The sequence below is a fragment of the Phodopus roborovskii genome, unplaced genomic scaffold, assembly GCF_943737965.1.
Source record: "Phodopus roborovskii unplaced genomic scaffold, PHOROB, whole genome shotgun sequence".
Lineage (NCBI taxonomy): Eukaryota > Metazoa > Chordata > Mammalia > Rodentia > Cricetidae > Phodopus > Phodopus roborovskii.
Genome location: NW_026126651.1, coordinates 2,630,541 through 2,642,116, shown reverse-complemented (window position 1 = coordinate 2,642,116; position 11,576 = coordinate 2,630,541). Strand labels below are relative to the sequence as shown.

The 11,576-nt window shown below is 56.1% G+C and overlaps 1 protein-coding gene across 1 annotated transcript; it reads left to right on the top strand.

Moving 5' to 3' along the window:
- Nucleotides 1-2,933: 2,933 nt before the first annotated feature.
- Cyth2 (cytohesin 2) lies at nucleotides 2,934-9,497 on the top strand. The gene is made up of 12 exons (XM_051174141.1): nucleotides 2,934-3,152; nucleotides 4,193-4,340; nucleotides 4,432-4,498; nucleotides 4,999-5,117; nucleotides 5,498-5,578; nucleotides 6,136-6,248; nucleotides 6,376-6,524; nucleotides 6,909-7,020; nucleotides 8,633-8,709; nucleotides 8,849-8,920; nucleotides 9,006-9,160; nucleotides 9,238-9,497. The coding sequence occupies exons 1-12, from the start codon at nucleotides 3,134-3,136 to the stop codon at nucleotides 9,323-9,325; spliced, it is 1,200 nt and encodes a 399-aa protein (XP_051030098.1). The 5' UTR covers nucleotides 2,934-3,133; the 3' UTR covers nucleotides 9,326-9,497.
- Nucleotides 9,498-11,576: the final 2,079 nt, after the last annotated feature.

Below are 11,576 nucleotides of genomic sequence, written 5' to 3'. Positions count from 1 at the left end.
ACTTCTGGACCATCCAAGAGGCAAGGCATGGAGGCTGGATCCTGGTTAGATACACAACTACAGGGTGGAAAATGTCAATTTACACAGTGAAGAAGCAGACTCAAGTGATGACAGCCTTGCTCCCCTCAGGAGGAAGGGCAGAACACTCCAAGGATAATGGATCATCACACTTGACTGAAGACAGAATGGAGAATGCACTGTGTGAAGAAAAGGCCTGTTAGCTCTAGAAAGCCCAAGAGTTGAGCGTCTAGCTTGACGCTGGGGATTCTAGAACAGGTTGGCTAGAGAGTGGAACTGCTCCAGAAACTACAAAGCTATTTCTAGAATATACAGAACATTGGTAGGTGTGAGTTTGGAAGAGACTAAGATGACAGATGTGGACCCTGACGCTGGGAAATGAATACTGGCTGTTTAGGGTCCTGGGGGGGGGGGCGGTGAGTCTGGCTTCCCCATGATCCACAGGGTAAATTTTGTTTTTGTTTGAAGTGCCATTCTTAGAACATCCAAAGGAATCAGGATTCCGTGCTTCCAGGTTGGTCAGAATCTGGATAGCAGTCTTGATGTCTGTTTTGCTGGCTCCACTCTACCCAGCAGTGTTGAGGGTCTCCGTGACCTTGGCTGACTTCCTGCGGTTCTGTAATGCCAAAAGGAATCAAAGCACTGGTGGGGGGGGGGGCGAGCTGTCCTTTCCCAAAGCCTAGATGTCCTGGTCACCTTCAGGTGGACAGCCTGGTAGTTCTAGAAGGCACTCTTCTGGGTGGGCCTTGCAAGCAAGAGCCTAGAAGGTCACAGGGCTAACTAGGGAGTAAGGGAAGGGAGAGGCTGAGGCTGGTGGGCCTAAAATATTCTGGAATACTACACCTAGTGATGTGTGTCTATTTCTCAAAGATATTATACATATGTGTACTATATATGATATAAATACAGATCTCTATCTTTTCTGTTGGTTCCTGTAGTAAGATGTGAACAGAGTCAAGCAAATTAGAGCCCCTTGGGGTGATCTTAGGAGACTTACTTTAAATCCCAGCAGCTCTAAGTAACTCCAGGACGTTAGGATAACCTTTGCTTGTGTTGCTTAGTTTCTCCCAAGCAGGATGGTCCTTCACCATATGGAGGCTGGGATACAGTACAAATCCTAACATTTCCTGTCCCCACCCTCATACTGAAACACAACCTTCCAGGGGTAGTTGGGAGCGGATACTGACTTGAAGGCTGGTTCCATATTGTCTGTAGATTATAGGACCAGCAAGAGAAAGCATGGGCTATTCCCAAGGGCCAGCATCACCAACGCCCTGCTCCAGGTCAGGGGCTGCGATGGAAGGGGCAGCGATTATCTGCAGGTCTGTGTGCACTGTGAGAAAGGTGGAATCCAGGTCTTGTCCTCATTTGTGTCCCTGGGCTGCACAGGTTGGGAGGGACCCTGTCACTGTAGTAAAGGCTCAGCAGGGAGGTCCAGCAGGGTGCCTGTGTCTCTGGAGAGCTCTTCCTAGTTCTTGGTCTTCACCCATAGTACAGCCACCTAAGTGCCCAGCAGGCTGGTGGCCAGCCTGAGGGGAGCTGCCAGAAGGAGGAAGTGGCCTCCCCATGTTCCCCACTGAGAGCCAGCATCGGCGCTGGCTTGCCTGAGTGCCGGATCCACCCACCCATGCCCTCTCTGGTGCTCATCTTGCTTTATCCTTCAGAATCCCCAGGTAATAACCGGACAGGATTAATTAGCAGGCAGCTCTCCCACCTCCGGGTCTGGGGCGGGGGCTAGGAATGTTGGAGACCAGAGTGGAGGAAAAAAAAAAAATGATAAGCTGGGGCAAAGAGGCAGGGTGTGCGGTTCTATTGGGAAGTGGAGGGTGGGTAGGATTGGTTCAGCCAGGTCTCTCTCCACAAGGGAGGTCATGGGTCAGGCACTCATAAAGGTCAGAGAGGGGATTAGGAGGCTCCATGACTAATCCGAAGGTTTAACCAAGTCCTGGCCCTGAATCCCTCCCCACCTGTGCAGCCCAGGGACACAAATGAGGACAAGACCTGGAAGTCACTTCCGCCCCATCGTGGGCCTGTGACTTAAAGTATGCCAGGGTCCCCATCGCAGACAGGACCGTCCCGTACTGCTTTCCGTGCAGTGCAAGCAGGATTCTGAGGGGGAGGGGGGAAGGAGGGACCTGGAGAGCTGCCAAGAGAGTCGGTGCAGGGAGGATTCTGAGGGAAGAGGGGTGTCTGGGGCAAATGCCTGGGGAAGGCGGGATTTTAGCTAAGAGGGAGAGTTCGGGAGAGAGGAAGAGCCTGAAAGACAGACAGGCAGCGCCGGGAGGGTAGAGCCAGTGTACTCGTGGTACCCAGTGCATTTTTGGAAGGGATAAAGCCTTCATTTCACCGTCCTTTGACTCTGGGGACACTGGGGTGCGGAGGAAAGTCACATGAGGCGGTACGGAAAGAGTTCAGAGAGAGCAGCCGCCCGAAGACCCAAGTACCGGGAGAAAGGAGGCAAAAGGCGGGACTGTGCGGCTCCGAGTTGCCTGGCAACCGCCGTGGTCAAAAGCTAGCGTGGAGGGCCAGGAGGTGTGGTTCCAGGGAGCAACTCAAGGCAGAGACTCCGCCCTTGGCAACGAGGCCAACCAGATGCCACCCCCTAACAACGAATCTCCGGAAAGCTTAGCCGCCCTAGCCCGGCGCGTGCGCAGGCGCAGTCCCTCCTGCTCCACGAACCCCCGCCCCTTGGTCGCGCCTTGCCGAGTTTCCTTATTGGAGGAGAAAGCTGCCGGGGCTTGTCCTTTGTCTCGGGGGCGGGACCAAGCCTGTGGGCGTACTCGGATTGGTCACTCGGGCCGTCAGCCGCCAGCCGTACGTGCCTGCACCCACTGCTTGGGTGTCTATTGGTCCTGAAAATGACCCTGTGGCGCCGGGGGCGGAGCAGGCCGGGAGGGCCGCAGCCGATTGGGCGGTGTCAGAGCGAGGGGCGGGCCCCACGGCCGGGCGGTTGGGCCGCGGAGGGAGAGTCTTTTCGGCGCTGAGGACGGGCGCTGAGGAGGCGGCGGTGGCTCCCGGGGCGTTTGAGCGGGCTCCCTCGAGCCCGCGGGCCGACGCGGACGCAGGCCCAGCCGGCGGAACCGCCCCGGACTCCCCGCGGGCTTTCCTAGCCGCCATGGAGGACGGTGTCTACGGTAGGCCGGCCGGGCGCGGCGGCCGGGCGCGGCGGCTCCCGACCAGCCGAGGGCAGCCGAGCGGTGGGAGCGAGGCGCTTTTCTGCGCGCGGAACGGGCTTCCGGCGGGGCCGAGAGCCGGGGGTCCCGGGCCATTGTTTGGGCCGAGTCCTCTTCCGGCGGCGGCGGGCGGGGCGGGGCGGGGCCGGCGGGCGGGGCGGGGCCGGCGGGCGGGGCGGGGCGTCCACCCGCGCGGACCGCGGCCTGCCTTTCTGGCTGCGAACCTTGGTTCTCTGACCTCCCCACCCACGGTCCTGATGCCTTAGCTTGACTTCACTGTGCACCCAAGATTCAGACCACGGGGCCGGGGGCCAGAGCATCGGTTCCTTTCCAAGAAAGGCACCCAGGATTCAGGACCCCAGCTGTCCCACCATTATGGGATCAGGGATCCGGCCCCCTTACAAGAAATGTACCCCAGGTCTATGCCAGGGTTCCCACCATGGTGGAGCCAGGAACCAGAGTCTTGGTGCACCCAGGGTCTAGGATCCCAGGGCCTCAGCCACGATGGAGGGACCTGTTACCTTCCAAGAAATACACCCGGGATCCAGGGCCCCAGATCCCTTAAGATGATGGAACCATGAACCCAAGGCCCTGTGTCCTTCCAAGTAGTGTTTTCAATATGCAAGCCTCCTGTTCTACCGCTATGGAATCAAGGAACCAGGGCATCCTAGTAAAGCATCCAAAATCCCATTCCAAGAGTTCCCAACTGTGGTGAATGGTCCAGGAGCCCAGGGACCGGTTCCTTTCCAAGTAAGACAGCCGAGGTTTAAATCCTCCCTTCCACGATGAAGCCCGGGCTCCATCCTTCCAAGTAATGGGCCCAGAAGTTCATCCCCAGACCTATAAGAAATAGATTCCCCGGCACTTCTGCCCCAGACTAAGGGTGCAGGGTCTTACTCCCTCCTCCCGAAGAGTTCTAGTAGCCATTCCTCCTCTAGAGGAAGCCAGCCCCTAGCTTTAACCCTGGCCCCCCAAACTCATTTCCTTGCCCTGACTCCTAGAGCCCCCAGACTTGACTCCGGAGGAGCGCATGGAGCTAGAGAACATCCGGCGTCGCAAGCAGGAGCTGCTGGTGGAGATCCAGCGCCTGCGAGAGGAGCTGAGTGAAGCTATGAGTGAGGTGGAGGGTCTGGAGGCCAATGAGGGCAGGTGAGGACTGGGGAGCTCATGGGGCACGGCGCGGCCAGGGCCCCGATGCTCAAGTGTTGACCCTTGGCTGCTGCCCATCCTGCTTTTGCAGTAAGACCTTGCAGCGGAACCGGAAGATGGCAATGGGCAGGAAGAAATTCAACATGGACCCCAAGAAGGTTAGTTAGCTGAGCGGATATTCAGGCATGGCTTTGATAGCCTAGGTTCTAGAAGTGTTAAGATAGTAGGTTTCCTCTAGGCAAGACTCCTATCCCTGTCCATCTGCTCCATGAATGTCCGTGTGCTGAGGCCTCTGGGAGCCTGGACCGGCAATGCCGGGAACCCTCAGACCCTGTGTTACTCTAAGGACCCCCCGGTGTAAGTGCTACAGTTCAGGACGAGATAAGCAGTGAGGGAGGGTGCCATGGTTACAGCTTGATGGGCAGGCATCTGCTTCGTTTCCTACTGTAGTGTATTATTCTTCAAACCTGTTCCCTGCCAGATCCAGTTATGCGTGCTGGAATCGGTTAGGCAGAGACTGAGGGGATGGGCTAGGGAGCTGTGAGAAGCAGAGCATGAAGCTGGCCATGCTCTGTTAGGGTGGAGAGGCTTGGATGCTGAGGTTCATGGGGAGCAGCCGCCTCTCTGCCTTGGCATAAATCTGGCACCCTCCCTCCAGGGGATCCAATTCTTGGTGGAACATGAACTTCTGCAGAATACACCTGAGGAAATTGCTCGCTTCCTGTACAAGGGCGAGGGGCTGAACAAGACAGCCATTGGGGACTACCTAGGGGAAAGGTAAGCGGCCTGTCCCGGCCTCAGTAGGAGCTCATGGGTAGGACAGGTGTGTGGCCTCCACCTGGGCCATGATACAGTGCACTGAGTGGCTCTGGGGAGCTTGAGACTGAGGGAGGTGGAGCTGTAGTCAGCCCCTAAGTAAGGGCACTGTGCACCTGCCTGTGGATTCTTAGACAAAGTTCAGTTCCGAGGCAAAGGCATCTGGGGAGCAGGAGAGCAGCCGCAAGATGACATTGGGTGGTCTGTCAGACAACAAGAGCAAGGTGTCCTACTCCAGGACCCAGCCTGTCGATGGAGCCAGGTGCAAGGTTCATCTGTGGGATGACATGATACTGCTGTGGCTACTGTCACTCCTGATGGGACTCTCTCTCTCCCTCCAGGGAAGAGCTAAACCTGTCTGTGCTCCATGCTTTTGTGGATTTGCATGAGTTCACCGACCTCAACCTGGTGCAGGCCCTGCGGTGAGAATGGGGCAGAAATGTACCTGCCAGGGCTTTCTCAGTTGCAAGGGATGCGCCATTCCAACAGAGATGCGCAGCAGTCAGGAGACGACTGTCTCATAAACACATTGAGATGGTCCTCCAGGCTTTCTGTTGGTGTGTTCACCTACATGACCGCAAAAGCAGCCCAGTCCAGTTTAGCAGACTCAGAGGGTGGAAAAAAGGCTGGTCTACTGTAGGTCCACCCGAATCCACGGCCAGAACCTACTGGTCTGATCAAAGGGCATGCCTACTGAAACAGCAGCTGGCCTGAGAGATTCGGATTCTGACTGTTTGGAAGGTTGGGGTTGAGACAGCATTTCACTGTTGTAGCTCTGATTGGCCTAGAACTCAGTAGACCAGGCTGGCCCTGAACTCACAGAGATTCACCTGCCTCTCCCTCCTGGATGCTGGCGTTAAAGGCTTACATCACCTCAATGGGCAAGGGCTAGATAATGATTTGTCCGATTCTGACAGAGACTAAGAAAGTAGAGTGTTTTCCAGCCCTGAAACCTGTGCCACACCTCTCCCCTAACCAGGCAATTCCTGTGGAGCTTTCGCCTCCCTGGAGAGGCTCAGAAAATTGACCGGATGATGGAGGCCTTTGCTCAGCGATACTGCCTGTGTAACCCTGGGGTCTTCCAGTCTACAGGTAGGACCAGAGGGCAGGGCATGGACCTATAGACTGCACACTGGGGGTGAGGAAGGGGCTGGGATTTGGATTCTCAGACTTTGAAGGTCCTGGGTCATCACCAGCTGCCTTACTTTATCTGGTGCAGACACCTGCTATGTTTTATCCTTTGCCGTGATCATGCTGAACACCAGCCTTCACAATCCCAATGTCAGGGACAAGCCAGGCCTGGAGCGCTTTGTGGCCATGAACCGGGGCATCAATGAAGGCGGAGACCTGCCTGAGGATCTGCTCAGGGTCAGTACTGTCCCAGCGCCACCCATCTTCCAGCCCCAGCAACCCTTGTGCTCCAGGGCCTGCCAGTGCGCGAACTGCTCTGGCTGCTCGCCGTGGTGTAGCCACGACCCTTGCATGTACCCCCTTCTGCTCCCAATTGTCCGCTCTGGCCCTTGGTTCTTTCCTGTGTCTGCTCTCAGGCTCTGCTGGGCCTTGCTCTCTCTTCCATCATCTCTGAGAATGAACAGTTTCATCACCATCATCCCTCATCTTTCCTTTCCTCCTTCCCTCTTCTTCTCTCTGCTCTTTTCTGACCCCTTTCTCCCTGAATGGCCCGTTGATGATTTCCCTGTCCCTTGAGAGGTCTCAGGGGCTTGGAGTTTCTAATCTGTTTTTGCCCCTCAGAACCTCTACGACAGCATCCGAAATGAGCCCTTCAAGATCCCTGAGGATGATGGGAACGATCTCACCCACACCTTCTTCAACCCAGACCGTGAAGGCTGGCTCCTAAAGCTGGGTACGTGCCTTCTTGAGTCTGCTGCCACCCTGCAGGGAACACTAATAGCCTGGGTCAGGACTGCACACCCTCAGATTTTGCACCTCTGGGAACTTCCAAGTTTCCACACCTGTACAATAGGGCTGAAAACAAGAGCAGACTATTTATTTGGGGGTCCTTTATAAAGTGCTCCTGGCCCCCAACTACTCATATGCCTGAGCCTTTTGTGCCAGGGTCTGATGAACTGGGTTGTTAGCTCCCTCAGTACAAATCCTTAGGGCAAAGGACAGGGTCAGATGTTCAGCAGATTGTTTGCCCTAGACTTGGCCTCATTGTCAGCCAGCTGAAGTGAGCATAGGCAGGGATAGCTTCAGGCTCCAGCGTGGCTGAGGGGAGAGCATTACAACTGTAGTAATACTCACTTGAGTATTCCTTGAGATGACGCTTGAGTCCCCAGGTGGGAAGGGAGGTTGCAGGCTGTCTTTGTTGGACTGTGTGGTGTGGCACCATGCACTAAAGCCAAAGCTCAGTCATCCGAGCCAAAGAGGGTGGCGGCTGCTGTGACCGGCAGGTGTTCTCAGCACTCTGGGTGCTGTGTGAACTTACAGTACGGCTAGGTGTCTCTTAGGGATGAGCTAGAGGGATAATGTAAAGGCTGCGGGGTCACTGCTCAGAGACAAAGTGGGGGGCGTCCAGAGGCACCCTGACCCTGGCTCCTTTGTCGGCACCGGGAGGGCAGTAGAATCGCAGCTCAGGTTCCCCAGTCTCCCTGAGCCTTAGAGAGAAGAGCAGGAAGACAGCTTCCCCCAAGATGGGGCTCTGAGCTGCTCTGCAGTAGTGCCCTCCGGTTTTTCATCTGAAGACACGGGCTCAAATGTGCCCTGCCACTGAGATGCAGGGGCAAGGTGGCCGCCATGGAAACAAAGCTACTCTACTGCTCATTCACAGGCCACAGTCGGCCATCTTGTTGCAGACAAGGGGTGTGTGTGGGGGGGGGGGTCTCCAGGCTAGAATCGAGGGTCACACAACTAAGACCACCCGCCCCATCCCTTTGGTCACAGTGGAGGGTCTCCGGGAACATGCGTTTTCCAGGGCCATTCTGGGTAGGCTGAGCACCTGTGGGCAAGCTTGAGGCCAGGAGCATGGTGGGCAGGGGGAGACCTTGGCTCCTCCCCATGTGGATGTAACCGGTTTTCTTCCTCTCTCCCCCTCCCCTCTGCCTGTTCTCTTGCTGTGGCTCTGGCCCTGTGCATCCCTTCCCTGACCCTCTATTTCTGTCGCTGCGATTCTGGGGGGCACCCCATCCCTCCGCCTTCCTTCCACACCTGGTCCTGCCTGCTTTCTCGCTGTCTGCCCCAGGAGGTAGGTACCTGGTGTCCTTGCCCACCCCCAATCCCATAGGGAGGGGCTGCCCTGGCCTTGGCCCAGGGGGAGGGGCTTGGGCCTGTGCGATAGAGCCAGAACCTTGGGCCCAAGCAGGGATGCCACTCCTGGGGCCCCAGCAGCCTGTCCTTGCCTGCCTATCTTTTCCCTCGCTGCCTCTGTCCTAGACCTAAGAGCCCTACCTTCCCCACTCTGCTCCCCCCCAGCGGTTCCCCGCTGAGCCCGGCCCCTCCCAACCCTTCCCTTGCAGGGGGCCGGGTGAAGACTTGGAAGCGACGCTGGTTCATCCTTACAGACAACTGCCTCTACTACTTTGAGTACACTACGGTGAGGGTGGAGCTTGCAGGCGTGGGCTTAGATTTGGGCTGGGGGGCAGGGCAGGGGGGCAGGGCAGGGCACCCAGCCCTGACTCTGAGGGAGGCACTGGGGGACCCATGGAACTTGAACTTTTGACTCTGCCACCTAGGACAAGGAGCCCCGAGGGATCATCCCCCTAGAGAACCTGAGCATCCGGGAAGTGGATGATCCTCGGAAGCCGGTAAGAGTCTCGAGGTGCCCTTAACCCTGCACCTCCCTGTCCTGGGCCAGGGCTGCTCTGACCTATCCACTCCTCTGTATCCTAGAACTGCTTTGAGCTTTACATTCCTAACAATAAGGGACAGCTCATCAAAGCCTGCAAAACCGAGGCCGATGGACGGGTAGTGGAGGGGAACCACATGGTGTACCGAATCTCAGCGCCCACACAGGAGGAGAAAGATGAGTGGATCAAGTCTATCCAGTAAGCTCCGTGGGGCCGGGGTCTGAGCAGGGAGGCTGCGCCTGGGCCCTCGGGCCTAATCACACCCCTTTTTGCAGGGCTGCTGTAAGTGTGGACCCCTTCTATGAGATGCTGGCAGCAAGAAAGAAGCGGATTTCTGTGAAGAAGAAGCAGGAACAACCCTGACCCCTGTCCCCAACTCCATTATTTATTTTGGAGCTGCCCCGCCTGGGTGGCAGGACCCCTGGGCCCTGGGGCTGTGGATCCTGGTTGGTTCCCCCATTTGGAAAAATCACCACCTCTAGCTCCTGTCTCCTTATTTGTAATTAACATGTTGGTAATCTTATTAATTATTTAACCCTTTGTGCCTGCAGATGCCTTCATTTTTTGGGATTGGGGGAGCCGAGAACCATCCTCTTGACATTAGCCAGGGCCCTGGGAGGAAGGCAGGGGCTTCCCAGACAAGTCATTCAAACTGGGTACTGAGGGGTGGCGCTGTAGTGCAGCGTGCTTCCAGGATGTGCTCACGGGGACCTTGGCAGGGGAGACTAGAACAACAGACTGGCTCAGGAAGGAAGTCCAGAGAAAGACCCTGTGTTGGGCACTAGGAACTGGCTGTGATGTCCATCGAGGCTGGAGAGGGCACAGTGGTACCAGGGGGTGTGTGGGATAGCCCTGGAGATGGCTGGGGCTTCTCCCAACCCCAGAATCAGCCTCCTCTAGAGGAGATTTGTCAAAACACCTGGGCATATGTGTCCTGACTCGTGGGAGGGAATCTTACTGAAAGTGGCAATGTAAGCCCCCTACTGACTCCAGAGAACAAAGGCCCAGTGCCTGCTGCCCACCTTTGAGCCAAGAAGCTTGTTACTTCTGTTTTCTTGGCCCATGGTGACCTTAAACTGTGAATCCTGCCTCGTCTCTTAGTGCTAGCATTAAGACTGCTAGCTACCTCACCAGCCCTGAAGTGGTATTTCTAAATGAATTAACACTTCCCAGCATGCTTTAGCATGCAGGCCTGAGTGGGAAGGATGCTACCCTGTGACCTTCTGGGAACTGAGATACCAGAAGGCATTGGGTCTATGGATCCCTGTGGGGTGTCTGTGTTGGCTTCCCTTGGCTGCAGGCACCTGTGGGTGTCTGCCTCAACCGTGCTGACTTAGGTAAAGTACGACATTCAAGACTAGGTGGGCTCTGTGGCTCAAGCTGCATGTCACTAAACAAAGGCAGTCTTGTCTGTTAGGTATTGGGAAAGAGGCATGAACTACTTCCTCCCCAGGAGCTGGTGTGAAATGGAGATTCCCAAATAAAACAGAATTTCCAGCATCACCCAAAGGGCCAGAAAGGCACTTTCTGTTGGTTTGTTTTTTCGAGACCTGGTTTCTCTGTATTGCTTTAGAACCTGTCCTGGAACTTGGTCTGTAGACCAGGCTGGCCTTGAACTCACAGAGATCCACCTGCCTCTACCTCCTGAGTTCTGGGATTAAAGGTGTGTGCCACCATTGCCTGGCGTTTCAGAGGTTCTTAGTCACTCTGGCCCATGGGTTGAACCCAATACCTACAAGGGGATGGTGATGGGCAGCAGAGAGGCACTGTGCCTCACACCTAGGGACTTGGGATTGGTGGGAAAGGGGTGCATTTGAGCTGGATGTTGTACTCTCACAAATTGAGGTGACAAGGACATGGCTTAGGAAAACACCTGCAGTAGGGCTCTGCTTGCCGACCGTTGCCTGGCAAGTAGTAATGAGAGGCAAGGGCGGGTTATGCAGCTCTGGCTATGGGAAGCTAAGGAGGTGAGGCAGGAGAATAGTGCACTTAATTAAAGTGGCCAGGGTGATCTGAAAGCAAGTGAAACGACATCTGTAGGACTCTGACCAGTGAATGGGAGCCGGACCCGGCCTGGGGCAGCCACTGACTGGGACGCGGTCAGGGCTGGGATGATTGGCAGTGCCCAACTGGGGAAGTAAAGGAAATGCCAGCCAAAGAAAGCCGCAAGTGTCTGTGGAACACTCAAGTCAGTTCGCAAAATGCTTTAAACTAGCCTTCAGGCAAGCATGGGGGTCAGGCTGAGGAAAGGCAATCAAGGTGTTCACTCAGACCGAGTTCAGGAGACCACGCCTCCCCCAGTGCCCACCAACAGCCATACACACAGGACGTTCCCCCAAAGTGGGTGCTTAGCAGGCCGGAGGGTGCCATGTGGAGGAGGAGGCGGAGAGTGGGGTAAAGCACAGACAAAGGGCGCCGATGGTTACCTGAGGCCAAGCTGGCCAACCACGGAAGACATCCACAAACACTGATGCCCTTGGTCTTCCAGCCTCCACACTGGAGCAGCAAGTTTCTGTGGTTGAAGACACTGAATGAGTGTGTGGGTGCCACTGAAATAGTTTACCCCTCCTTCAGACCAGGGGCCCTAATCCCAGGCTCCTCCCTCAGACGGGGA